Source organism: Dermacentor albipictus, chromosome 5, assembly GCF_038994185.2.
Source record: "Dermacentor albipictus isolate Rhodes 1998 colony chromosome 5, USDA_Dalb.pri_finalv2, whole genome shotgun sequence".
NCBI classification, from domain to species: Eukaryota; Metazoa; Arthropoda; class Arachnida; order Ixodida; family Ixodidae; genus Dermacentor; species Dermacentor albipictus.
The window spans coordinates 53,229,273-53,256,906 of NC_091825.1; the positions used below are offsets into that span (position 1 = coordinate 53,229,273).

Here is a 27,634-nt window from a genome sequence, read left to right on the forward strand (position 1 = left end):
TAACCGTATAATAAGCTTTATCAAAGCCAAAACAAGGTGAAAAAGTAAAAAAAAAGAGTAAACATGTCTTGCAGCAAAAAATGTATGAAACAAAGTAGCACTGTCAGCACAACAATAAATCATTCAACAGCTAGACCAATAAATACATATAAAGAAAGAATATACAACAGTTTGAACAAGAGTTCATTTTATACATGGGCAGCCTGTGTTGCTTTTAGACAGCTAAGTATGCCAAGTCAAAATGTCTGAGCGCAACACACTACACAAAACACAAGGCGCCCTCTAAGCATTTAGCAACCGGCTAGAGTCTTGAAACGTAGACCAAAAGCAAGCAACCTACCCGAGCTTACTCAAATACTGTGGCATAGTCAAAGAAAGAGCTGCTGCAGGTTATGGTACATCTGACTGGTTGCAACTCACTTTGCAGTTATGTGGAGCTGGAGCTCAATCACAGGAGTCATTTGATCATATTAATTTTGTCGGACAGCTTACACACTCTCAGGCTGAATATGAGAGTGCTTCCGAGTGGTCTGAGCTTTTAAGTGGTGCTGTGGATGGACCAAACAAGTTTGTTAAGACTGATAAACATTTCTTTCTTCCCTTTTATTAATGCATACGGCAGACTATACTTGCACCAGTTTCTTTCTTCTCTTTCGTGATCATGGTGCATGCTGGGGTGGAGCTACTATACCGGTGCCATTCCAAGCGCTTCCTTTCAAACAGCCAAATGTACCCCCAGACCGCTTTAGTGTTTGAATATGACCAGTCAAAAGTACCATTCATATTATAAAAGGGTATAAAGAGGATTATTAAATAAGTCACTGCTCTTTCAAAGCACGCTCTGAATTTTTTTTTTCCAAATTCGGAAAGCTTACTTAGTGGTGGAGAAAATAACCACAGGCTATACCACCGATGACATTAATAGACTGTCACCAATTTCCTAGCGTTTCCCTATTTGGGTTAATTTTCTTGCAGGAAAAATCCAGAAAACTTGCCAGCTTGAGTTTTTGTTCATTTTCGGATGCAATATAACACCCTTCTGTCAATCAACAACCAATCAGCATTAGCCAGAATCCACCATGTCATTGTGAGCCGGTACGAGAGCTTCAAGGTGGCATTGCCTCTTGTTGTTTTACTTTGCATACTTTTTGGCATGCCAAGCCAGCACTCGGAGTTACACTGACACTGTAATTTAATAATATGTAATAGGCTAATTTATTATTTTTCATAGTGCCCTTTCTAGCTCTCATACAAGAACATTGACTCGCTTCACCCACAACACTTTGACTCCTACTTCACGGAGTCTTCTCTCTCACATATACAGTTGCATTTGGAAGCATCATGCACAATACAATACTTACAGCAGAAACAGGCGAAAGATATTAGGCTACACTGCAACCATATCATAAATAAGCAGCTTGCTCATGGGCTCTCTCAAATATTGCACTGTTTGAAACAACATGCCACTGCTGCAATGTGCAAAGTGACTCGTCAGAACCCATAACGAAAGACACTGACTGGCTAATTGTGTGTTCAGTTAACAAGAACTTAAAAAGTGAGCAGTGCCAAACCTTGCAATTGCAACAATTATCACAGCTGAACTCAATCTCCAGCGCAAAGTACTAGATCACAGTAAAAAAATTTAATGAGTCCAGCTGTTTCACATCCCAAAAGGCAACCCTAACCAGTGAAACCTGTTGAGTAAAATTTGAGGAGTTGAGTTTCAGTATGCAAGCCAACTGGACAATTAAAACTGAACTTTTTTGACTGTGGTGGTGCCCATGCGTTCTCTGCATTTGTTTTGTAAGTGAGGAATCAACTACAACATCATCACAGCTTCGTTCAGCCAGCTTGGCGGTTAAGAGACATTTTGCGGCAGAAAAAGCATCAGTTTACTAAGACCACGTATTGCATACAAGAAAAACAGATTTCACAAATGCTGGTGCAGCACACAACAAACCCAAACCAACAACAACAACATGGCAGCAACATTCCGGATGCTGAGATTTCATTACAAGACACTTGCCAGTTATGGGGTTCTTCAGATCTGTGCCATGTCCTTGCATGGCTGGCGACTGAGAGGAACTGGCAGGTCCAGCAAACCATTGCATTTGCAAGGTTTGCCCACAACAATGTCTGTATACTGACGACATTTACATCCTTGTCAAGTTGCAACAAACAGGTTTCATCAAGTGACCATAGCAATTTAAAGCATACCATCATCGCTGTTCACTAATTGCATGTTCTGCACCTGATACCAACCAGAATTTTTGGCAGTGAACTATAACAGGTATGAAAATCAAGCAAGGGTGTTTTCAGGGCTGTCCACAAATAGACGTAGCCATAACACAAGAAATGGCAAAAGAAGCTTGCACTCACACCAAATTGCCAGTACACTAGTGTCCAAAATGCCATAGCAGAAGGAATTACTGAGGCTCCTATATCAGCCGCAGAAGCTGGCAAATGCTGCAACACTTGCAAAGGCAAGGTCGCTACTACAAGTTTGACGGATGGCATGCCATTTTCATAGACTTCTCGCAACGTGTGCTGCGGAGCAATGTAAGAAAAATATGAGGCAGTCGGATGGAGAGCCAGCGAACAGTGTAAACCAACAAACACAGTGGACTGCATAGGACTAGCGCATATGTCATAAGAGCGCGATAAGCATCACAGGCAAGTTTTCTTGAATGCTAGGCTACTCAAGAAAACAAGAACTCTGGTTGCAAACAAATGTTCAAAGCCAATTGCAACAAAATTTTCAGCAGAGCAAGAAGCCTAGTTCCAGATAGCGTAGATGTAGAGCAGCCTCTGTGCAAAATTTTCCTTGAGGTATGAGTGGATGCATCAAGAAAGGCTTTCAAACGTTGTTTTTAAAACCAATATTATAAAGAAGAAGAGGAAAAGAAAAAGAAGGACCATTACCGCTCACTGCCCATGGTGCGCTGAAAACTCTCAGATAAAATGTGCATGCACCAGGCGCATGCATTGTCTGCTTAATTACGATTTAAAGGTTGCTATTAAGAAAATGAGTTACCAGCCCTGCAGCTTTGCCAAGACTGTTCCAGCAGTATATGCTAGTCGTTTATTACCAATTTAGCAAAAGTTAAATACTGTTGCAGTTGCCACTGAACTTGCAGACCATGACACAGCATCAACACACCACTAGCAACTAGTTGAATGATCAAACTAAAATGAAGAATTAGCTAGTACTCTACAGCTAGCTAACTCGACTAGATCTGAATGCTACTTATAACATCCCCATTTTGAGCTGCTGGCATCAATACTGCTAGGTAACAGGGTTCTCTACCTAACCTAAAAGGTAAACAAACAAGCAGACACTAAACAAAGACTCTGTTACAAGCCAGATTGGCCAATTACTCTTCTGAAACTCCCTTGCCATTTGCTTGACAAATGTGGGTAGCTTATTAAGTGAAAACGAAGTTCAAGTGTCCATACTTGGGTTCTGCACCAAAATTGCAGTGTAGATTGCATGGCACTACGAGATTCACAGTGTTTTTAATGTATTAGGTCATTCTTCTGTAGGACAGGACTTTTGAATGCTTTAATTTGAAATTCACTTTCAAATGCTATACGGTTCTTTTTCATTGTTAAGCAATTACCTAGCCTTGGGTGGGCTGACAATGACAGCTTGTGTGAGAATATTAAAGTGGCTTTGCTGCTTGTATTTCGCTTTTACATCTACTGCTGGCATGCTACGCCTTCAGTATCAACAAAAACAATATAGATCGAACTTTTGCAACAACTATTCTTTTTATCTATCCTTATCACACCACAGTCATACAGATGACCACTCTGCACAGATGATAAGGTCAGAATTGAAGGAAATCAATAATCTCTTCAACAGATCAATCTGTTACCAATACAGTAGCTATGATTTCTTACTCCATACGTAGCGGAGCCGTTCACCACTGTTTATTCATTAACAGTTCAAAAATGGTTTCTGTTCTCCGTCATATGACTTTTAACTATACTTTCACTTTTGCAACATTCACTATCACGCCTCACTGCAGATACAGGTGTTTGTTAATGCTGAAATGTTTTTGTCCATGCTCTGAAGTCGTGAAAACAGTCCTGACAGGACGTGTGCTCACGGGGTTTTGTTCATTGTGAACAATGGTTCTCCACAATAAATGCATCTGGAGGTCTTTTGTGAGCCTGTAAAGTCCAGTGCAAGACCTAACTGGCAGGAATGGTGCATTATGACAGCAGGATAAGTTGCCACAACTGACACGATTGCAAGTTTGGCTTTTCTTATTCACACGTGTAACACATTAACCTGGGAAAGCTTCCGTGTCTGAACTTTTCTTGGTTATTGGAGCATCTTACCGTTGTAGCACAAAGCAGATTTTCAAACAGTCCCAAGAAACGTGCGATTCACATACTGGGTGCATGAGGTATTTGAAAACATGGCTTTTGAATGCCACAGGTGGCGACATTCTTGTTCTATCTGTAGGTGCCTAGCTTTCTCTTCGCCAACCTCTCTGTCACCTACGTAGCACTAGGGTGTCAGCTTCCAGTCTGACACAGAAACACTGCCCTAGTCGCCTATTGTGCAGACTACAGCAATTTTGAGATCGCCAACGTCTTGAAAGTTTCCAAATCCTTTGCTTTTAGGGTAAGAGAAAAGCTGACAGCTAATTTGCACCTGTGACAAAGGAATAAGCAGTGCCTGCGGTCAGACACCACTGGCGATTGAGTTTCAACAGCAGGTTGTGGCCATCATGAAATGTCAACCCTGAAAGACCAATTATGGCCATTGCAAAGAAGCATCAAGGGGCAGATTCAGCCACCAAGCTTTTTGCACATGACTTCATTAAGTGCCACTCCTAAGAAATAAATCTGCTTGCTCCCACAAGGCCTGCCCGACCCGAGAGTGGCTGGCTGTGAACGTCTGTGGCCCCGTTACCCTAAATACAGCGACCTAGTTCCCTATGTAAACTAGCTATGCTGCTGTAAGGGCAGTGTTATTGGGATGGAGACTAACAAACAACCACACAATGCTTAAAATATGCTATAGGCTGTTATTGTGGAAGCACTGCCGAACATGAACAGGCACTATTTGATCTGAGCATGCAGCCATTATTGTAGCTGAACTCACTCAATAATTGAAACTGACGACAGTGTTATTCAACAGATCTAGATAGCAGCAGTGACAGAAGCAATGTAAAGGTTTTGGAACGAATATGTTGATTTTCACTGAAATATCATTGATAATTTGCAGTCATCATCATGTCCTCAAATACCTTGCGCACCCGGTATCCTTGTGAGACCTGAAGACAGCTTAGACATGATTGCTTTTCGTTTCTATTCTTATGCCAACAAGTATGTTAGAAGTGAGGTGGGGGGAAAGAAAGAAAAAAAAAGAGCACTAGAATATACCATGGTTAGATGCTGAAGACAGCCCCTCCGTGTGTACATGGACGCGCTAATCATTTTCTCGTGTTTCTTCACCTAAAAGTCATTTTTTCAGTGCCCAAGAACAGCGAAGATGTGACATTGGATGCTAGGTTGGCATGTTGACTGTACATTCAAGGTTTTCATCTTAACTCGTGGCATTCGAAACACACTTCATGGGCATTTTTCGTTGTCTGTGATGACATAACAGTCGAGATAAAATTAGTCCCAATTTTCACGAATGCCCACCAGCAAGGTTACGATTAAACCATTTCCTTGCAGTTCCACATGCATACGACAACATCCGGAATGAATATTTCATGTAGTCACTTCCTAATTCATTTTGAAGAAGATTTAAGGCAATATACATGGGGTTGCACAAGAGAATGGTACAATTACTTTTTGGATGCGCATGGCCCGACCTGACTGTTTTACTTGGACACGAAAGTAGGAGGCATTAAGAATAATGGCTCTTGATATCATAGCAAAATGCCTACGCAGATTTCCATAGCAGAGAGACCACTGTTTGAGAATCGCTGGTTTGGGTGAGAGGTGAGCATCAACAATGATGCCTCGGAAGTGATGCCAGGTCGTGAGCACAGCCCCACAGAGGCAGGCACCCAGACATTGCACACATTGCAGCTTTCACCACACACGACGACAGCCATGAATCTCAAGGGGCTCTGGTGTTGCCCCAGCTGGGGTTACAAGGAGCAGGATGGTTGCAGCCCTATGATGATTCATCGCACGGCCTATCGGGACGGGGCGTGTGGATGAAAGCAGGCTTCTCCCGTTTGGGCTCTGAGGAGGCCACCTCCTCGCAAACATGCACCATGATGCCTGGTTGGGATTCTGAAGCTGGGTGGAGCTCATGTGGCTCACCTGCAGGAAGTGCATTGGTCAGCGTGTCATCATCGTTATCACCATTATCATCACCTATTTTACGCACACTGCAGGATGAAGGCCTTTCTCTCAGCGATCCCCAGTTAGTAATGCCGGCTTGTGCCAGCGAACACCTTCCTATACTATGCCAGCAAATTTTCTAATTTCATCACAACACCTAGTTCTTTGCCATCCTTGAAGACACCTACCTTGGCACCTGTTCTGCAACTCCAATAGACCTATTTAACTATTCCTGCAGTTCAGGAATAGTTAAAGTACACAAGACATACCATTATATGTTAAGCAGAAAATTCGAATTAGAAACTCGTAAGAACATAACAAACTTGCGTATTTAAGAATTAGGCATTCAAGTTATCCTATGCGTCATGGAGAAAATTGGGAAGTAGACACAGTACGATTAAACTCAGGAAAAGAGCACTTGTCTTACACTCTTCCGTCTCTTCTGAATCACTATGACCTTAACAATTTTGACTTGTTTGATTGTTCATATCAGGATATCCGCAAGTTATATACAGTGATGTATAGCTCTGAGATTTCTACTACTTAACACTTGTTTTATTACAAACCTTGTCTCATTTATCAAATCCATAACCATATCGAATTGTTTCATCTGGTTGTATGTAACTGTTTGTAACAAGTTGATTTCTATATCGTTTTTTCCTGTACATTCAACGTATTTACTCTAGATATTTGTAATCTGATAGCATTTCAGATATTCCCTTTTTTCTAAGAAACTATATCGTATTTATTTTTATGACGACTGTAGAAACTGCTTTAACTTTTCTGTATTAGCTTTACATTTCCATTACTTAGTGTGTGCCCTATAGTACTACGCTGTCTGTTAAGTTTCAATTTTTGATTTATTTTATGGCAATGCTGTTACCGCTCCAAAATTTTTCTATGGGGCTGTGACCTAGTCAAGCTGTTCTGACAAACAGCTTTTTGTCGCAGTCCTTCTCTCTGTATCATTCACAGAATGAAAATAAAGATTGATTGATTGATTGATATACTCGCCCACCAATATTTTTGTAGGCTACGGACTAAGCCTCACTCATGTTCACTAACACTTGTCAACACTCACTCACGTTCCTACTCATGCTCACCAACTCTCACTAGCATTCATAGTCGCATCCACTCGCAGTCGCCGACAGCCACTCATGTTCATACTCTACTCAAGACTCACTGTCACTGGCTTTTTTTTGTTCGTACTTACGGTAACTGGTACTCCTGTTCACACTCACATGCACTCAAATCACCGGCACTCACTCCCGCCGACACTCGTGTCCACTTGCAAACTTCGTTGCTTGCTAAAGCCCTATGCCACACCTGTCAAATGAGTGTGGAGCGAATACGGGTCAGTGTACTTGCGATAAAATATGCCAATTTATGACCCCGGTTTATTTGGTGATATGGTGCGATGAGTAGCAGTCATGAGTGCTACTACTGCTCATCACCAGCACTCCAGAACATTCCCTTTCCTGCTTCATTCTGTTGGCACACAGACAAATTATTGGGCAACTACCACTAGTTGTCAGCTGGTTAGTAGATAACTATCCTGCTACTCTGGCTAAAATTCTGCTCGCTACTCCATTTCATGCTCAATCGCCACTGGATGGTGACTCGGATAGTGCTGACCATGCAATACAGTGACGGCTGTTATACTTCTGGCTAGCGAGATGTGCATGTGATATTTGTTTTTGAGACCTTTGGAACCACAGATGACAAGTCACGCATCGAAAGTTGCGGTCTGGTTAACTTGGTGTTTGATACGTACACAAATGTCTTCACAACTAAGCTCAACATTCATTTAGAGCGCAAAAGTACACACCTGGTGCAAGGTTGGCCAGAGCTGTAATAATGTCATAGTTGATGCATGGCTGCTGTTCCTCAACGGGTTCCCAGCCTACGGGTGGTGATGCAGGCGGCGAAATTAGGAACTGCCGATGAGGAGGCGGGGGTTGTAAATGGCCGTCGTTGCCCTCATCCGGTGACGCTGTCTGCAACATTATGAAAATGCTTTGTGATTAAGTGATTGATTGCTCGACCTATGAGTTTTGACATCACAAAGCAAGGATGGTGCTATGGGAGAGGCCACAGTAGAGAGCTCTGAATAATTTGGACCACCTGGGGTTCCTTAATGGGCAGTTAAATCTAAGTATATGAGCTTTGTTGCATTCCTGTCACTGAAGTGTGGATGAGAAGGCCGGAAATTGCTACCTCACACTTACAAGCAAAAATTGGAGGGCGCTTAAGCTTCGCCTTCAAGAGTGGAACGCGACAGCGTTCCCGTCAACCTGCCAAGGGGTGTAAGACAATGCGCTACGGCGCAGCGATCACTTACGAGGCGCCCAGCGTCGAACTTTTAACCTACCAATCACGCGGTGAGCGTCGAGCAACGCAGCGTTCGGCGCAGCAACGAAACGTGTGCCTGAGCAAGCGGAACGAACCAAAGAACTCGGTGTCTTGGAGGGGGAAACGATGTACGCCAGCCAAACGTCGTGATCGGCACGGGCAGAGAGATAGACAGATAGTGATATAAAGAAAGGAAGGACGCTTGATTCTGCAACCCGTGAGGGAGCATGGCGAAGTGTCGTCAGGGGAGAGGGTGTCCGGACCGCGACAAGCCTCGCACCGGTCCCTGCACAGCCCCAATGCGCGTGGCGCGCCACCTGTCGGGGCAGCGCCGGACATTGAGAGGAGGGGGTCTCCTGTGTTTGCCGCAAGATGGCTCTGTATGTGCGGAAAGCACAGAAGAAATGTAGCGGAAACGCCCTTCGGTACTCGTGTAACTGCGACTTCTGTAAGTTACACGTTCATAATTACCAATATACACCACAATATAACTTTCTGCGGCTCGTTTCTAAGGCAACACCGCATTCACTAGAGGCGCTTTTGTACCGCTTTGAAGCAGCGAGCTCGTGGCTGAGTGGTAGCGTCTCCGTCTCACACTCCGGAGACCCTGGTTCGATTCCCACCCAGCCCATCTTGCAAGTTGTTTTTTATTCATGAAGTGCCTCCCAGGATTTATCGCTCATGGCCAACGCCGCCGACACCAACGACACCGGCTTTTCTACGACACAAGCTCCTTAACGCTCTCGCGTTAAAATGCTGTGGCCGCCATGGTGGGTCAATGCCCTTTGAACCTCGAGCAAATACTCCTGCATTCACCAATAGAAACATAGTAGAGACAGCAATTTCTCCTACCAGATTGTTCCCAGTCACTAGATTGCACTCGTCAGTTATGGAACTGATACACAAAAGTGTACCCCTGCTCCCCCTCATTTTTCTCATATGGCTGCTTTTATAGCAAGGCAAGAGAAAGCAGCATGTCCAGTGATAAGTGAAAATGAAAGCGGCAGACTGTGGGTCAACCCTTTATTGCATGAATTTGTGGTGTGAAAAAAATTAAACGAAGGGTTTGTTCAAGCCAGAAATGCCCTAGCAAACTTCGATTTTCCAAAGAAATGTATGGTTGTGGTTTTACTAATGGAAATTGTCACTTATTGTATATGATACACCATGCAGTCAAAGGTATATTTTACAACCATACAGAAAGGTGTCTGAAATTGAGAAAAACCTTTAAAAATATCAACTATCGAAAAACTTAAAAATTTGATGTAATAGATGAAGTGTATTTCTTGCAGCTTGATTTAGTAAATTCTTGAAAATTTTATGACATCATACTTGATCGAATAAACTAAAATGTCAATATCTAAGCTGGATCCCTTAGTGCACTTCTTTTTTTCATGTGGATTCTTGTTTTGTGCAGGCTTTAGGAGCTTGATGCAGGCAGGAAGGATATCCACTGTCTGTTCATCCAAAGAGTTGTTTGCTGCTGCTCTTGTTTTTATTTCTTGGAACACAGCTGGCCCTGCACTATGTCTATCTTAAAACAGCTGGAATTTTTATTTTCTGACATATTCATCACAATCATGGTGCTCAACATTATAACCTGTAAAAAACATATTTTGCCACTAAAGTGCCCATGCTATGTCATATATGGCACAGCAATTAATGCTTGCCTCATGGAGCCACCTGTGAACATGAATATTTTTCACATTGAAAATGTCACAGTAGACTGGTTTTTCCTGTTGAACTTTGAAGTGTATCAACAAAAAAAAAATAACATTATTTCACAAATTTGTTACGCATTTAGAAGCTGCCGGCACACATATGTTGACAGAAAACTAAAAATTTTTTTTTCCACAGTGACAGCTGCAATAAATTTATTTGCTAGAGATGACACAGATTATGGATAAATGTGTGTCAATTATTTTACAGTGATTCTATTAAGTTATAAGCAGTTCTATGCGTATCATATATATCCCCATGTGATAAGAGGTTAACACTAAATCAGTTTAACACCTGGTAAAGTATTCTTCATTCAAATGGAAAGGAAGGGTGCATTATTAATGGACAAACAGTGCCCATACTTCCCTTTCTTGAATTTTGCATCGAAGCTTTACTGGCTGGTACGTTGGTGTGCCGTCCCAGATTTAAAAGTATTTTCTCATGTTAGGCTTACATTGGTGCTGAAAGGTCCCTGAAACTTGCTAGTGGCCCAATGACGACAGTGATGGCCATCACTGGTGTGAAGTAGTGAATGATGGGACACAGCAAACTGAGTTTGGAGCTCCAGAAGTGCCCCTCACCAGGCTCCGTATTGAATTTCAGCTATATGCTGAACAATGTAAAGCGTCATCTAGGGAGCATCCTATCACAAGAATCTTTCAAATCGGCTCATTATTAGAGGAGACACGAGAAATTGAAATGCCGCACTGAGATGCTGCTGGAAGGCATGCTTTACTGCCAACATCGATGCTCTCCTTCTGCCTTGACTAGCATCCGCAAGCAACCTTTTCTTCCCTGCCTTCTGCCACACTGAAGCTGAGGGACCGCGGCTGGGTTCACGTGGTGAGCCCCGCCTCTCTTTCTTTTCTTTTTCATTTTACTCATTCTCTCCCAATGGCGGTACTGTGTGTTCTGCAATGGACAATTTACCAAGGTCACATGCCATCATGGGCGGTGTTGCAGAGAGTGCCTCTCACGCAGAGGCGCTTGTGTGTGTGACCTCGACCTTCTAGCTGGAAGCAGGGCTCCCTCAAGAGGAACGGCGTGCAGTCACTTGATACTTTGCAGGTACGATTGCCACTGCGTGGTCTATGTGCCATACTTGCCTGTTTGCAATGTCCAAACCTAGCGAGGGATCCTTTAAAGGAGAATTAACATCACACTTGCAACTTCTCACTTTTCTTTTTGCATTAAAGGAAGGTCTGCACTTTCTAAACCATTGAAAAAATACTGGCAAGCATTAGAGTAACAAATAATTCACTGTGTAATGACGAAGAGGAAACAAGCAGTTGTGTGCTGCAATCACTAGTGCATGACATTGTTGGGGGTTTATTGATGATAAAAAGGTCAGCAAACAAAGTTCAGAAAAGAGCAGTTGGGCCAGACAAATCTTGCACACTAGCGATGGTGGCGCAGAGCTGCTGGCTTCATCTTCTTTACTAAAACTGTAATACTTCTTTCTATGAACTAGTTTCAGTTTTCGCATCCTGGAAATGGATGTGCCATGATGTCATGATATGTTGGCTCGCTTCGTTCCAGCGAACACTGCAGCTGCCACACACATTTGCAAGCCAGATGAAGCGCACGCAGCATTCCTGTCTGTTATTCCTGAGCAACATCTTCATACCCAGCCTTGTTGCCACATCATGTGAGCAAATTTCACTCTTTGCTGTGACATCATGATGATGTCGATGATGCCAGGGCGAAGACAAACTTTAGCATCAAACTTACGGGACACCAAAGAGAGAAATAATTTCACCTGCATTAGTAAAGTACCTTTCTACAACATGAAAGATGCCACTCTTACCGAGGTGCTTGGTAAGCCAGAAAAGATGCAAAATGGAAAGACAAGTAACAACGACACCTCGAAGTTCCTATACCAGCTCGCCATCACATCACGGATTTTGATAGTGTTCGTTTTTGCCTAATCAATTCTTTATCGGCAACAATGGGCTACACTGTGTTCTAAAGGGGCCACAGGCTGAATCATAAGTTTTTGGGGATTTTTACTGAGCCAATGTAGCCCAAACAAGAAAAAATAAAACTTTGATATCCATGATGTCACACTGACATACCAGCATTGGAGTTTTGGCACAAAATTCAAACAAAGGAACTTTGACCTTCATCTTCTCTCCTAATAATGAACCTATTATCATGAAAATAATGACAACAGAGTTCTCAAAGAACACTTTATCAGTATCAACTGATTTAGCGTTTCTTTTTAGTGTGCCTTCAAGAAACCTTATAAATAACCTTCACACTTGCTATATGTAACCCTTTTACATGCCTGCACGAGGACCTGTACAACTTTGAAAATACTTGTCAGTACATCTGTAGCTGCTGTCACAGTAAAGGAAGCGAAAAATGAAACGGTGGTAAACAGACCTGAGCGAAGTAGCAGTTGAGAATGTTTTCGCCAAACTGCATCTGATGGCAGCGAATGCGTGCCAGTGCTGCAGAGTCTGGGCTCTCAAAGTTGACCCTCGCTCGGTGGAAACTGCGGAAGTACGAGAAAGTGGCACCGGGCTCGATGCACTCGAACATCTCCTCAAACTTGGCCTGCACAGGAGAAGTACATAGTTGAGCTCAGTGATTCACACAACTCTGTTTATGGAGGGAAACTGGTTTGTGTTACTAAACTTCTGACAGCCGTGTTTTCTTTTCCTTTTTACCATTCTAGCAGACATATTTACTTATTACACATTGAAAACCAATCTGGGCATGGGAATGATGCAACAATGGTGCTGGAAAACATGCTCTGTTTTCACCTTTTTCAGTTTTCAGCTTTCAACCTCTCCACAATATCAAAGCCATGCTGGTCCTTCCACTCAAGTTTCAGACAGAGTGGCAGAAACCTGCGAGCTCTCCTTTGCCGCGTGGGATGCCATGATGATGCGTTTTCATGGCTTGCCTGGGACTAAGAGCTGCACTGACATCAACAACAGTCACTTGCCTGCACATAAACGCCTGCCTCACTTCAATGGACTTCGGTGGGTGTAGGAGTCACACAACAATACCACTTAAAAATGCGCTCTGTTTACACCTTTTTTTCAGGTGAGTTATGAGCTACAAAACGTTCTGACGATCGTTTTCTTGTTGTCTTCCCTTGGCCACAAGCCCTTATGCTGAATACTTACGAATGTTTCTGTGTGTTAAGATTGTTGCTTTCGGGCGATGGTGAAATGAATCCTGGGCCGAATGGAGATGATAGCAATAAAGACCTGTCACAGAATAGCGGCACGTCACATGAAGTTGACTGCATTTCAATTTTTAATATCCTGCGTGACTTGCAAGACCACTCAACCAAAATTGAGCAGGGTCCGTCTCTAATCATTGACTCGATGAAAAGCATCAAATATAATCAGCAGGAACTAAATGACAAAGTTGCTGACATTTCCACTAGACTCGGTTCGGTCGAAACCAAATTATCAAGCTTTGACTCTGGTCGCGATGACATACCATCACTGACATTGACTACTGAAGCGCTAAAACAAGAAAATATTGCACTGAAAGCTAGGTTAAAGGACCTTGAGGATAGGTCCTAAAGGGACAATCTGGTGTTCTTCGGTATTCCTGATGTGCGGGGTGAATCCTGGAAGGCGTCAGAAGATAAAATTAGGAATGTGCTTCTTAAAGAATTGTTGTTATATCCTACTGTCAATGATAGCTTCAACGCTCACCGGATTGGAAAGGCTAGCCCAGAGAAAACTAGGCTAATTTTTGTCAGGTACACAAACTTTAAAACCAGAGAGAAAGTGCTCAGCTTTAAAAAAAAGTTGGAAGAGTCGAAAAATTGTTGTCCCTGAAGACTACTGCCCAGCCACGTTATGCTACAGGTAAAAAAACTAATGGAATTGGCTAAGCAAGCCATGCCAAAGCAGTTATTATAACTTCGCTACGAGCTCCTTTTAAACAGCCTACGCTACATGTACTGTCCAGTAACTGATAGCTTTTGTGAACAAAGCAGAACATATGCTTCAAGTGTATGTGCTGCGATGTCTTGTACTGATTTTTCATAGCTAACAGATAAACCGTGTCAAAGTCACAAGTGCCTAACAACATCACAGTCCGCTTTACCAACATACGCACTGTCATTCGAAATCACGAATTGTCCTCCATTACTCACACCACTTTCCCTGAGATTGTTATTCTAAAGGAGGCGTGCTAAGTGATAATGTTCATAATAAAGAAATATTTTGCACTAAACAATGCTTTTCAGTATTTTGCTGTGATCGTTCCTTCCGGCATGGGGGTGGAGCCTTGACTGCTGTTTCTGAAGACTTGGAATGTTTGCAGTTTGATGTTTTCACGGCACTCAAATTCATCTGTGTTCAAATCACTTTCAGTGTTCAAAAGCTTGTATTATGTGCTTTTTATCGACTGCCATCGACACTCATCGGGTTTTGCGAAAATTTTCATTATGTTTTAAACACCATTAATACTAAATTTCCCAACCTTCCTGATCTTTCATTTCGCGACTTTATCTTCCCTGATATTAACTGGTCATGCACCGCTTTTAGTGTAAGTGTCAGTACACCTGAATCATTGAATTTTGTATCGGTCTGCTCCGACTTTTGTTTTACATAGGTTGTTACCGAGTCAACACGACTGACATATTTCACATGTAATTAGACCTCTTGCTAACAAATGTACCGAATTTCATTTCCAACATTAATTACCTGACAGGGATAACTGACTATTCAGCACTTGCAATTATATTGACCTTATGATGTTCTAAATCACCAAATAAAAAGAAAGTTATATACAATTATGGCAAGGCTAACTTTCCTGCTGTAAATGAGGCCCTTGAGCATTTTCTTGACTATTTCCTCACAGACTTTGATCAATGTTCAGTCCACACTAATTTGTATTTATTTAGGGACCAACTGTCACAAACAAACATTACAACTAACCTTCATTCTCCGTGGTTAACAGGCAATTAAAACATATTGACTATAAAAGACGACGGATTTTCCAGAAAATGAAATCCTCGGGTAGACCAGAGATTTGGTCGAAGCTGAAAGAAATTAGCAAAACTTAAAATAAAAGGAGCGTTAAAAAGCGAGAGAAGTTTTTTAAATGTGACATTGCGTTCAATGTTAACAAACAATCTTAAAACGTTTTGGGGCATCATAAACGAGCAAGAGCAATTAGAAATATTACTTTGCAATTCCCTATCAAATCCAATTCCAGCTAATAAATGCACCAATATTCTAAAAGAAAGATTTCGTAAAGCCTTTTCACGCATTTCCAATCCAAGTTCACTTGATTATGACTATCACATTACCTTCCCGATGGATCTGATAAGATTTGATCATTCTGGAATCATTAACATTACTGACAATTTAAAACTGAGCTCATCTTGCGCCCCGACAACATTAACTCTAAAATATTGAAGAACACTAAAGTTTAGACCACTAGCATACTATGTAAAATATTCGAACAATTTTTCAAGCTTGGCATGTTTCCAGAGGACAGGAAAATAGCTAAGGTGGTCCCACTCCATAAATCTGGTGACAAGCACTCACAAGATTATTATCGTCCAATATCGCTAACCAGTATTTGCTACAAAATCGTAGAGCATGTCATATATTCTCACTTGGCAAAGTTTTTTGAAGCCAACTCATTTTTCACTTTTATACAACATGGCTCTAGAAAATTTTTTTTTCTTGCGAAACACAGCTTCTCACTTTGGGTAACGATAATGTTTTCTTGACCATGGTTCTAAAGTCGATTGTATCTCCCGGTATTTTGGGGAAGTGTTTGATAAAGTGCCCCATAACTTGCTTCTTTATAAACAGGAAAACTGAATATGGACCCTAACATATTGGTGTGGATTGAATCCTTCCTAACAAACCGTTCACAATTCGTGCATGCTAGCAGCTGTAGCTCCTCGTAAATTGCACTAACAGCTGGTGCACCGCAGGGATCGGTGCTCAGGGCCTTACTTTTTCTTGCCTATATTAACTACCTACCTACCAACATTTCAGGCTCAATTAAACATTTTGATGATGATTGTGCCATTTATTGTGTGTTTAAGAATACTAACAATGCTTAATTGCTACAAACTGACCTGCACGCAGTCTCTGTCTGGTGTCATCAATGGCAGATGACCCTTGATGCAACTAAATGCAAGTCTTAAAACCAAAAATCTTTCCGTATATTTTATTAACAACACATCTCTACTACCTGTTACACCGTACAAATATTATGGCGTTTTTCTAACCTTGAACCTCGCTTGGAATAATCATGCCAGCCATATTGTCGCCAACGCTAATTGCACGCTGGGATATCTAAAAAGAAATTTTTCTACAGCTTCTTCTGCTGTCAAACTAATACTATATAATATATCTTTAGTGCATCCTAAGTGAGAATATGCTTTGTCAATATATATACTAAGTTAGAGTATGCTTTGTCAACATAGGACCCCCAAACTAATAGCAGCTATTGAAGCTGTACAATATTGTGCAGCCTGTTGTTCTACCTATAAATGTTTAGAAGGAGTAACGAGCATGAAGAATGCGTTATTATTACCGTCTCTTGAGGTGCATCGAATGGTGTCACGACAGGGTTTTTTCTTTAAAATTTATCGTACTAATGAAGACCTAAAAAACGAACTGTTCATCCCGCCTACCTACATTTCATCACACATTGATCATCCGCATAAGGTTGGCATCCCACTTTGCCGCACTACTGCTTGCTCGGCATCTTTCATCCCCAGGACGTCATTGGAGTCGAACCACCTATAACAGGCAGCTTTACTTATAACTAACAACACTAAAGAATTCAAAAAACGGTTGCAGGTCCATTTTGCAATAGATTAGAATATATGGGCTTCCTTTTTATTGGTGCAATCCTGCATGGTGATGATGCTGATTTTGCACGTATATACGTTATTCATGTTCTTAATAACATTTATACAATGTTCTTTCTAACTGTATCCTCATTGGTTTGTATTATAGCAGTTGTGAGTGTTTCTATATAGTTTTATACTTAATACCACGTTTGTATAGTTTTGTTTTTTACCTTAAAATATTTATTGCGCACTGTTTGCTTCTTTCTAATATTGTGTAATCTGAATTTCCATCACCTATAAATCCTGTATAATGATGCTTCAAAAATTTTAATCTATGCAAGTTAGAGATCATTTTAACTAATCCTATGTATTGGTCTCATGTTCCTCTTTGTAACCACCCACTGCCTCCTCTAATGGCCTTACATGGGCTACGAGCATACTGAAGATAAAAAAATTTAAAAACTGACTCGCCATCCTCACCTTGCAAAAGTGGATGGCCAGTGAAGCTGTTAGAAAACCACTCGAATGCCGTCGATGGGGATATGAAATGCTTTATTGTTCTGCCTAGTCTTAGTCTGACACCTTTGTTGAGCTTTACAATTTTGCACTCTTCGACACTCATCGTATTCACACTGTTCTTCAGGAGTTTTTTAACTTTGTGTGGTCTTCTACCCACAGCGGTCTTGCAACGAACTGAATGGGTTGCTAGGCAGGCCTCCCTTTTATATATGGAGTTTGGTGATGTCACTCACTAATCCGTATGCTACTGTTGCCCCTTTCCCACCAGAGCAGCTAATGCAACCGTAATCTGTACCAGGAAACACACACGCGGAGAAGGAATGTGCCTTGCATTGTTCACAGGCACTTGATCATCCATCACGCAGTTTTGACGCTTGTTCTGTGGTTTTCTTTATTGAAATCGATACTGAGCTATGTGCTGTATGCCCGATTCCAAAGGAGACAAGCACTTTTTTTCTTTTTTTGTTGTTGTTGTTGATGACGGACACGAAAAATTCCGAGCGGCTAGAGGCTAACAGCTTAGCTTTAATAAATAAATAAATAAATAAATAAATGAAAAGATCTGGTCCAATAGAACTGCCGAATGAAAGCCTACTAATGTAGGTGTGCTCATTCTTATGTGATATGCCTCCATTGACAAGGCATGCGCTCTTTGCGATGATAAAGAATTAGTTTTTTCGAACAATAGGCTGCAACCACGCAGTCTACAATGAACTGCAACAAAATGACTAAGCAAGTTTTCAGTCAATGACCTTAAAAGAAAAAGAAATTAAATTACGGCAGAACACATCTCATGGTGACTGTCTAGGTAATGCGAATAGCAATTGATTGATATAGCGACTGACCGTTTTCCTGAAGTCATGTTTATTTAACACATGCAGTAGTAATTCTGAAACCTTTAATGCTTCGCTTACATGCACGTACTCTAATATTGTTCCACTTTGCTATAGTACTCCCTTAGCAAGGTCGTCCACGAGCATTGAAGAATGACGACGACTGTATGATGCCGACGCAGTGATGGTGGAATGATGAAGAAAGAATCATACCAATGGAACAAAAAAGGCGCAAATGGACGATGACATGATGATAATGAGAGATTGATTCTTAGATTATGACAATGGTATAATGATGACAATGTGACCATGCCATAGGGACAAAGAGAAGAGGATGACTTTATGACGACAAAGGTACGACAACACCGGATGAAGCGAGAATGACGACGATGGTATAACAATGGATACATTGCAGCATCTTTATGAAGATGGCACAATGATGACAATCACATGACAATGGTGCTATAATCAAGAATGAATGATGACACAATGACGACAGAATTATGAACAAGGAATGCCATCGACGACGGTGGTAGGATGAGGACTCTATGATGACAACTGGACAACAATACTGAAGCGATGACAGCGGCATGACAATGATGGCATGAAGAAAGTTGGATGGCGAAGTTACAGTAATGACGACGGAAAACTGCGACGGCATCCTGATGGCAGTGGTATGACAACAAATGCACAATGATGCAGTGACGACGATGGCATGCCAATGCCATGAGGACAATGGGATGACGAGTGTATGATGACAATGAAGGGACTACGACTGTATTAAAGCTCTACGATGATGGCAATGGTATGACTAAAGTTGGATGACAAAGCAGGAGTGATGATGATGGCATGGCCATAATGGCATTACGACGATTTCGTGATAGCAACTGTCTGACAGTGACGCCATAACAGTGGTGGCATAATCACAATTAAATACAGACAATAGGATTACAACAAAATGACGAAGAAAGGATGACAATGGAATGACGTTACTGAAGTGATGAAAATGATAAACCGACATTGTGACAATGACATGATGACAACAGCATGACGAGGATGCAACGAGCATGACAGCATCAAGAAATTGAACACGTGTAGCGACTGAAGCTACTAGACAACTTGGACCACTGTGTTGTAGTAGAAGGCGTGAGGACGACAGCATGATGAGAGTTTGATCACGAAGCTGGAATGACGACGGAACGGCCACTATGCCATCATTATGCCAGTGTGACAACGAAGGCATGACGAGCGTTGGATGACAAAGCTGTATTGATGCGACCACGATGGCATCAAGACCACATGCCCATACAGTGACCCAAGCTGTTAGACCCCTTAGGCCACTGGGCCGGGTAGAAGGCGCGATGACAGTGGCGTGATGATGGTAAGCTCATGAAGCTGGAATGATGGCAACGGAACGACCACATTGGCATCCCGACAAGGTGCACATACCTAGTGGCCCAAGCAGGTAGACATCTTGTGTCACTGGGTCGGCATAAGAGGTTAGTTAGATAGGCTCAAAATGGGTGAAGCAGACAAAGACTACTGTCCACAATTAAAAAATCTATATAATCCCAAAGTTAGGACAAGTACGCCTTGTCATAGAGGCATCCCATAAAAAATGAGCACGTCTGCATTAGTCTGCCTTCAGTTGTCCTTCATGAAAAAGTTGTATATCTCACATGTCGAAAATGTAATCCATGCTTTGTACTTTGTTGTTTGTCTCTTCCTGCCTTTCTTTTGCTTTAATTCCAACTCGCATTGTACGTGTGTGATTTCCTGTTATGAAGCCACTGTTCTTCCAAAATAAAGTTTAGTGACGAGTCAGTGCTTGCTTAAGTCATTTTCTATTGTCCGCACTGTTGAATCTTCTGTAAAAGCTGCTCGCAGAACAGGCAACATAAATAGAAAAAAAGCACGGTAGCATGAGAAAAAAATTTTGAGCATCTATTCATACAGTGTGTCAGATAGTTCAGTGAGGTTATTCCAAGTGAATACAGAATGCAAGAAGAAGGGAAGCTTATACATATTAGTTCTGGTAAAATATGTGGTTAGAAAGTGCATTAGGTAATGGTGCACAGGTCTTGTTGACAATAGGGAGAGGTACAGTGCATAATCAGTTGCAAGGAAAAAAATCCAAGGCAAGGGATCAGTTAAGCAAGGGAAAAAATTTAGGCAACATTTTCTTTTTGCCAATTCCAGCAGTTTAATCTTAGTATTCACGGGTTCATAGGAGGCCCACACGTTTAATAGTCTCTCAGACATGTTCTATCTCAAGAAGAAGAAAGTCAAGCGCGGCTAGATCACTGACCACGTTCTGTTACAGGGAACTATCTCACCCCGCTTTCACTAGATGGCAGCATCTACAATGAGAGTTCCTCGTCACGACCTTTGTCTGCATCAGAATTCATGAACAGTCCATAAACTTACTTATCACAGTGTGAACGAAACCAACACGTCGGCCTGCCATGGGTGCCCCGTTGTAACAAAGCAACAGAGCACTCGGACATGTGCTCCAGCTAAACTGCCAGAAATATAAACTACAAGCTCTGTGTGCTTAGCTGGATGGCATAGTGCATACTGGAATATGGCACACTGCATGGTACAGAGCCTACTTGCCAACCTGGCAACATTAAAATTAGCGAAATACCGTGGCCACGACATGAAAGGGGAACGAGGCGGAAAGGAAATATGCATTTTCTTAAACCATGCTGTGAGCGCATGCCTTTTAAGGGATACATATGCACATCATAAACAATTTACCTTTATAAGTGGCACACAAGCAGCAGCTAACTTGGAACAGCACAAAATGACAAAACAGCTTTTATAGATTTCAGTGACTTTCTTTAATGACTATTGAATCACTAATCACCTGTTTCAATGTCCTCTGCATAAAGCAAGAATGCTGCTTGCATCTTTTTATCATCAGAAGACTTCCAACATAAGAATAAAAGGCTGGCAAGCAAAACCTTTTAGCGAATATATTTTTCATAAATATTGATGCAAGATTTGTAAAATAGCAGAACGATCCCAAATTCGTCAACTCTACAAAAAATTCAGGAGAATTGGCAGGTATGCACAATGGGTCTGCAATGTTCTACTTGGACGTGTTGATTTGGGTGTGACAAGGACTGTGCTCATAACATAAAATGAGTACCTGTACTTGGGATTAGTGAGGAGTGTATGGGGGCTGGTTCCCAAGTTATTTGGGGAGTGGCAGTGCAAGGGGTGAATAATCTAGAGAATCTGATTATTATAACTCACCGCACAGACATCTTCAGTGCCCTTAGAGGAGTATTGACAGAAAGCATATGTTGTTTTTAACACTTTATTGGATGGCTGTTGGCCCAATAAATTACGCTATGGAGCCTTTATTCCCCATAGAGCTCAGCAACTAATTAATTACATTACCTTTTGATGCGACTACTTCAAAACAAGTGCCAAGTGCAGCTTTGGATGTGAAAAAGAAGACTTGTCACATCACTGAAACCTGTTGTGGCAGTCTTGTGGTAACAGACACCACAGATACATAGGCACACACTACGGCCAAGCTGCTGTAAGCCAAGTTCATTCAGCAATCAATGGGAGAAAAGGAAGTGAACAAGTGGAAACGTCTATTTGGAAGCTTTTGGCAATGCGGTCACTGCATGGCCTTCAACAACCGCACCAGGCTGAACGGCCTGCTCTTAAGTTGTTTGAGATATCATGTGACCATTACCTCTGCTTTCAGTGACACGATGACCCCCCTTGACTTGAGCATCCTTTCTCATTGTCCAAAGGTATGTTGCACTTGATGCATGTTATGAGTAGGTCAAACAAGTGGCATTGTAATTATATGTGGCACTCTCGAGGAACTGAGGCTTTGTACAGTAATTACAGTCATGAGTCATCAGGGAGGCAGTGGTCAAATATTGCAGTTCTCTAAGGAGGCCAATTCCTGTTACGGTGACAGAATGTTTTGTTGAAGCTCAGTGGGCCTTCCTAATTTGCTGCACCTGAAGAGAGAGAGAGCAAATGATAAATGAAAGGCAGGGAGCTTAACCAGGACTGAGCCCGGATGGCTACCCTACACTAGGGAGAAGAAGGAAAAAGGGAGGGAAAGATTAAAAGAAGAGAAAGTCTACTGGGGATATCGATTGGTCACTCAGTCCTAGTCACAGACAGTAACTCAATCCAGCAGCTTTCAAATATCGCAGCAGCACTTTTGTGGCCTTTTTTAGCTGGGATATGCGAGGCCATGGTCGCAAGATGTTGTTCAATGTGAACGGTTTTCTATCCAACTAATTTAGAGGTGTGCAGAGGTCATGTCTTTCATTTTCAAAATATGGGCAGTAGCAGAGTAGATGTTCATTGTTTTCTAATTTCGTGGAAGCCCAGGCAATAGTCGCAGTTTCATAAATGGGTCGAGGGAATCCAATCAATGTTGAGTGAATTCAAGTGTGTGCCACTTCTCCAATGTCATATGACGTGCTAGCTTGCTGAAGTGTTGGGCTGTGTCAGTCCGCGATAAAGCTAAAGAAACAAGGGTTGCTTCATGTGCTTTCCTAGCAGCTTCGTCAGCGAGGTGGTTGAACGTGGAGCAGTACAGCACTACTGGTTCTCTGCAATACTTTCTCAGCAGTTTTAGGTGCCACTCCAAGCCTGAAAATGCAGTGGCCTGGACAAGGTTCTGAGCTTGGGACCATGAGCTAAAACATGATGCTCCACCTCTGGTCTGCTCACCACTGATGATGATGATGACTCTTTTCAAACCGCTACCAGTTATTATCCACCATCAGTTATAAATTTCCTGCCTTGCGAAAATTTTGACACGCTGTGCCAACATGGCAGGGGCCCACGTTATAAAGTACAATCCCAGTCTTTAGGGAATTTTTTAATACTTATATTTGAAATTGAACTTGAGTCTTCCAAATGTGTTCAAGAACAAAAATGTTCTAAAATTTGCCTATTTTACCACCAAAAATGCACTAAATATGTCTGGCTTGTCAAGACGCATGAGCCGCAACAATTTTGCGCACATGCAGCCAAAAGCAGATCTTATAGTCCTTACAACTAGGTCTAAGAATTAAAATGTTTAGGAACTTGTACTCTGAGAATCAAAAACACCTCAAATTTTCATTTTTTTCACTTGTCTTCTATGTAGATATGGCCAGACTTTGGCAAAAAGCAAAGCACTTTGCTTTAAAAAAAAAAAGCTCAAGGGGGTACACCAAAAGCATGCAAGCGTATACCATACATACAAAAATAGGGTACAGCACCGAAATTCACAGTTCCTGAAATATGTGTGTTATGGCATAAAATATGTGTGTCATGTGTTATGGCTGTTACAACTCGTGATCAGAGTGCAGGAACAGGAAGCAGTTACTTTTATAAAAACAAACAATGAAAACAATGAAATATTGGAATGATCCCCTGATAAAATTCTGGCACTGAGGTTCTGCTTCACTGGCCCTCTATAATTTTTTTTCACAACCTGGCTGTATGTATAGCAATATATATCTATACCATTTATGTATCATCATCATCAGCCTATTTTATGTCCACGCAGAACAAAGGACTCTCACAGCAATCTCCAATTTCCCCTGTCTTGCACCAGCTGACCCCATCTCATGCCTGCAAATTTCCCATTATCACCAAACCACCTAATTCTCTGGCATTCTTGGCTGCATTACCCCTCCCTTGGCACAGATTCTGTAACCTTTTTAGAGCACCATTTATCTGCCCTACACATTGCATGGCCTGCCAAACTCCACTTCTTCCTTTTTACAGCAAATGGAATATTGGTTACCGCCTTTTGCCCTCTAAATTATGTGTACGGTACGGTAAAAGCGCAATACTAAGTCTGAATAGCGGGGTTTGGAACGCTTCCTGCCCAGAATGGAAAAGGGGCAGATGGATTAGTGCAATGGTAATATGTGAAAAGTGGTTCTTGTATGTACTTCGACAGGTTGAGTGAGTAATAGTGTGGAAACATCATCCCACGTACATTGTTTATCTTCTTGCATTGCAGATTTTCACCGAATTATCACTGTTATGAGTTTATCACTTGCTGGACGGGGCCCCTACTGCACCTGAAATTTCCTGAATGTACTTGCCCATTGTATAGTGAAACAGACTTGCCTAATCAGAATGCACACACGACCCGGAATAGTGTTTCAAATTCTTGAATGTACATGAGCACAAGCGATTATTCTGGAATGTACTGATACATTTATAAATAGCATAAGAACTTGACTCGTGAATTCAGACTCGATGACCGACTACTGCACTTGCCACTACCATTGCAATTCAAGCGCTGCTTGTCTTTCTGAGCCCAAGTTAGCTCAATAACGAGTTAAATTATTAACACACACACTCTATGAAAAGCTTGCACCCTTCAGGGTCTATTTTCTCCCCAAACAATGATTGTAATCTATTGTGCATGCCTGCGCACTCAGTACTTACAGGTCACAAACTGCATGCGCATTATCAGCATGACATAGCATTCCTGACAAGAAAGTAGCAAGCGCAGAGTTTTTGAGAAAGGAAAAGCAAGCAAGACAGACGATGATGTGGGGACAGGATAAACCCCAAAGGATGTAATCTTTTTTAGAGTGCACTTTTGGCAATGTTTTGCTTTAGAAGGATGAACTGATGGTGGTTTTGATGCTTCATTGTCACTACAATGTGACAATATGGAATTAACCAGCAGGCGAGGACAGTGATTAGGCGTTTCTTTTTCTAAAAGCAATGAGATTTACAGTAAATTACATGATAATATGAGTAAAGAAACCTTTGCATACAGTAAGTCAAGGAGCTGGCTGCGGACTTCAGGAGAGGGAGAATATCAACAAAACACAAAGCATTCAGGACTATTGAAAATGGCAATTACGATCGCAAATGTTGATTTTGGGTGTGTTCAGAAAGGTAAGTCACAAGGGGTCCCAACTATTCTCTTCGATTTCAAGAAAATTTTTACATGATATCAAAATCCCTTTATACATTGGAACCGTCTTTACTCTTGAGCACAAACCTCTGTTTCAGAATGAAAAAATCTGAATTTTGACAAGGCGGCAAATTCAACTTGTGCAACTACACCACATTCAGACTTTAAAAAACTGTCTCGATAGGCTAACCATGAAAGGGCGTTCTGATACACCAGTAGTTAAAGGAATTCATAACTACTGTTGTAAAACAACAGATGGGCACGTTACAGCAATGACAAAAAAAGAAAAGATGTGAAATTGAGTGAGTTGCTTTTAGACAGGTGCCTTCCGCAGCAAAAGAAGGACTAATAAAGGACAATAGAGGCCATACAGGAGTCTCCATTCCTCTCGAAACAGCCAAGCACGGCAACTGGCCATTTGAGATTTGTTCAGCTGGAACATCATGCTGGCCGCTTCCGTCCCACTTTTTCCTGGACACTCTTGCATTCAAGCGTGCCCCTTCTCTTGTGGTGGAATCTGCACTTTCCCTGCTCACTGGACCTTGCTCCCTTCTACTCTGAGAAAGCCCAGTGGGAGCAAAAGAAAAATAATACATCCCGTTATCAAATCGTGCACACACGCATCTCCAGATGTGCGTAAACAGCTGACTCAAACGGACAGTGGGCCACCAAGGATGGATGTAACATGGAAGTATGCTTAGTTGGCTGCGTAATGTATATGTCTTTGGTTGGTGCTGATGCGAGTGGAATATGCTGCAAGACTGCTTTCTGATAAGGAGTGTGTGACACAACGTAGACTGTAAGGATACTCCCCATCAATGCTGCCAGATGAATGGTGTGGCTACTCCTGAGGCTACCCAATGACTGCAGGATATCACGACCTGTAAGTGCTAGAAATCTCCTTGGATGATATTTTACATAAGCCTGATACCACTGATGCACACATACAAATAACGATTAGAGAAACACCAACTGAAAAAAGAAAGCGCCGTTCAGTTCAGTTACAACCACCTACTTTTTAGTCACCAATAGAACGATGCAAAAGTATTAAGAAAGTTACTCGCCCTACAAACAATCGCAAGTTTCGCGCGATCATTCGCTCAAGTTAGCGCTAAAACCGGTCCATTATTATTATTACTTTTCTTTCTTTCATAAATCCCTACTTCTGGACATAAAAGTAAAACCTTCAAACTGAGCCATTGCTGCCTATTGCAGCCAGCGGTAAGTAGTTTAGTTTGGATAACGAAAATGTGCGAGCATAGCAAAATTTGGCCGTAGTTCTAGCACAAAGAACTAATGATGGAAGAAAAACAAACGCTTGGTTCGTTAACATAGACAGATTGGGGTGTGTTCGTACCTCGAACGAAAACGATCTTCTATGAACTCTCGGCGCGCAGAAATCTGCCGGCAATGAATTACTCCGACCCATATGCGTTTTATAAGGGCGGATTAAGGAAAGCATGCTGCCTTGCGTTCACTCACTAGGCAAGGAACTGAAGTGCAGACGGACGGGCATGGCAAAATGACTTAATCGAACCAACATCGATGGTAAATTTATCGATGCTCGACATCTTGGACGTTGCAACAGCCGAGTGAAGCAACGTTTGCGAGCACGGCTGAGCGACACTGATTGTATTTCATTAAGCTAGATGAGTCATGTCATAAGGCGAGGTGGGTACCTTTTGTTCCGGGTCCGTGAAGATGCTAACGTCGAGGTTTGTGATAATGAGCGACGTCGGAAGGTCGGATGTATCCGCCAAATCGTTCAGCAACACTTCGCAATCTTCTAAGGCGCTGATTCGGTGGCACTCTTCCATGTCGCCTGACGCGCTATCACGGGTTTTCATTATAAGGACACCTGCTACTCTTCGAAGTGGTAAGGCTAGCTTACGCGGCTTTTCAGGATGGCCTTCGGATATTTACAGGAACAACGCTACGCCACACACACAACCATCACGCTCCGCGCACCAACGCGGAGAGCGAACGGGTGAGAAAGAGGCGCCCGTATGGACAACTTAATGGAAAAAAAGAGGTAGATTTTTATGGTAGGCAGCGCCATTATGGCGGCGCATTATTTCAATCATGGATGTCTGACTGTAGGCGCGACGCGCATAGACTTTCCTACATACAATTATTGTATGAAACTCTATGGCGACGCGTGCCGCAATGCATAGT

At 42.0% G+C, this 27,634-nt stretch overlaps 1 protein-coding gene across 1 annotated transcript; it reads right to left on the reverse strand.

The window, feature by feature from the left end:
- Nucleotides 1-27,634, reverse strand: sra (RRM_RCAN_like domain containing protein Sra). Its single transcript, XM_065428458.2, has 4 exons — nt 27,139-27,634; nt 12,775-12,948; nt 8,147-8,315; nt 1-6,297 (listed from the first exon to the last, which is right to left on the reverse strand). Exons 1-4 carry the CDS (start codon nt 27,304-27,306, stop codon nt 6,146-6,148), a joined length of 663 nt encoding a protein of 220 aa, XP_065284530.1. The 5' UTR covers nt 27,307-27,634; the 3' UTR covers nt 1-6,145.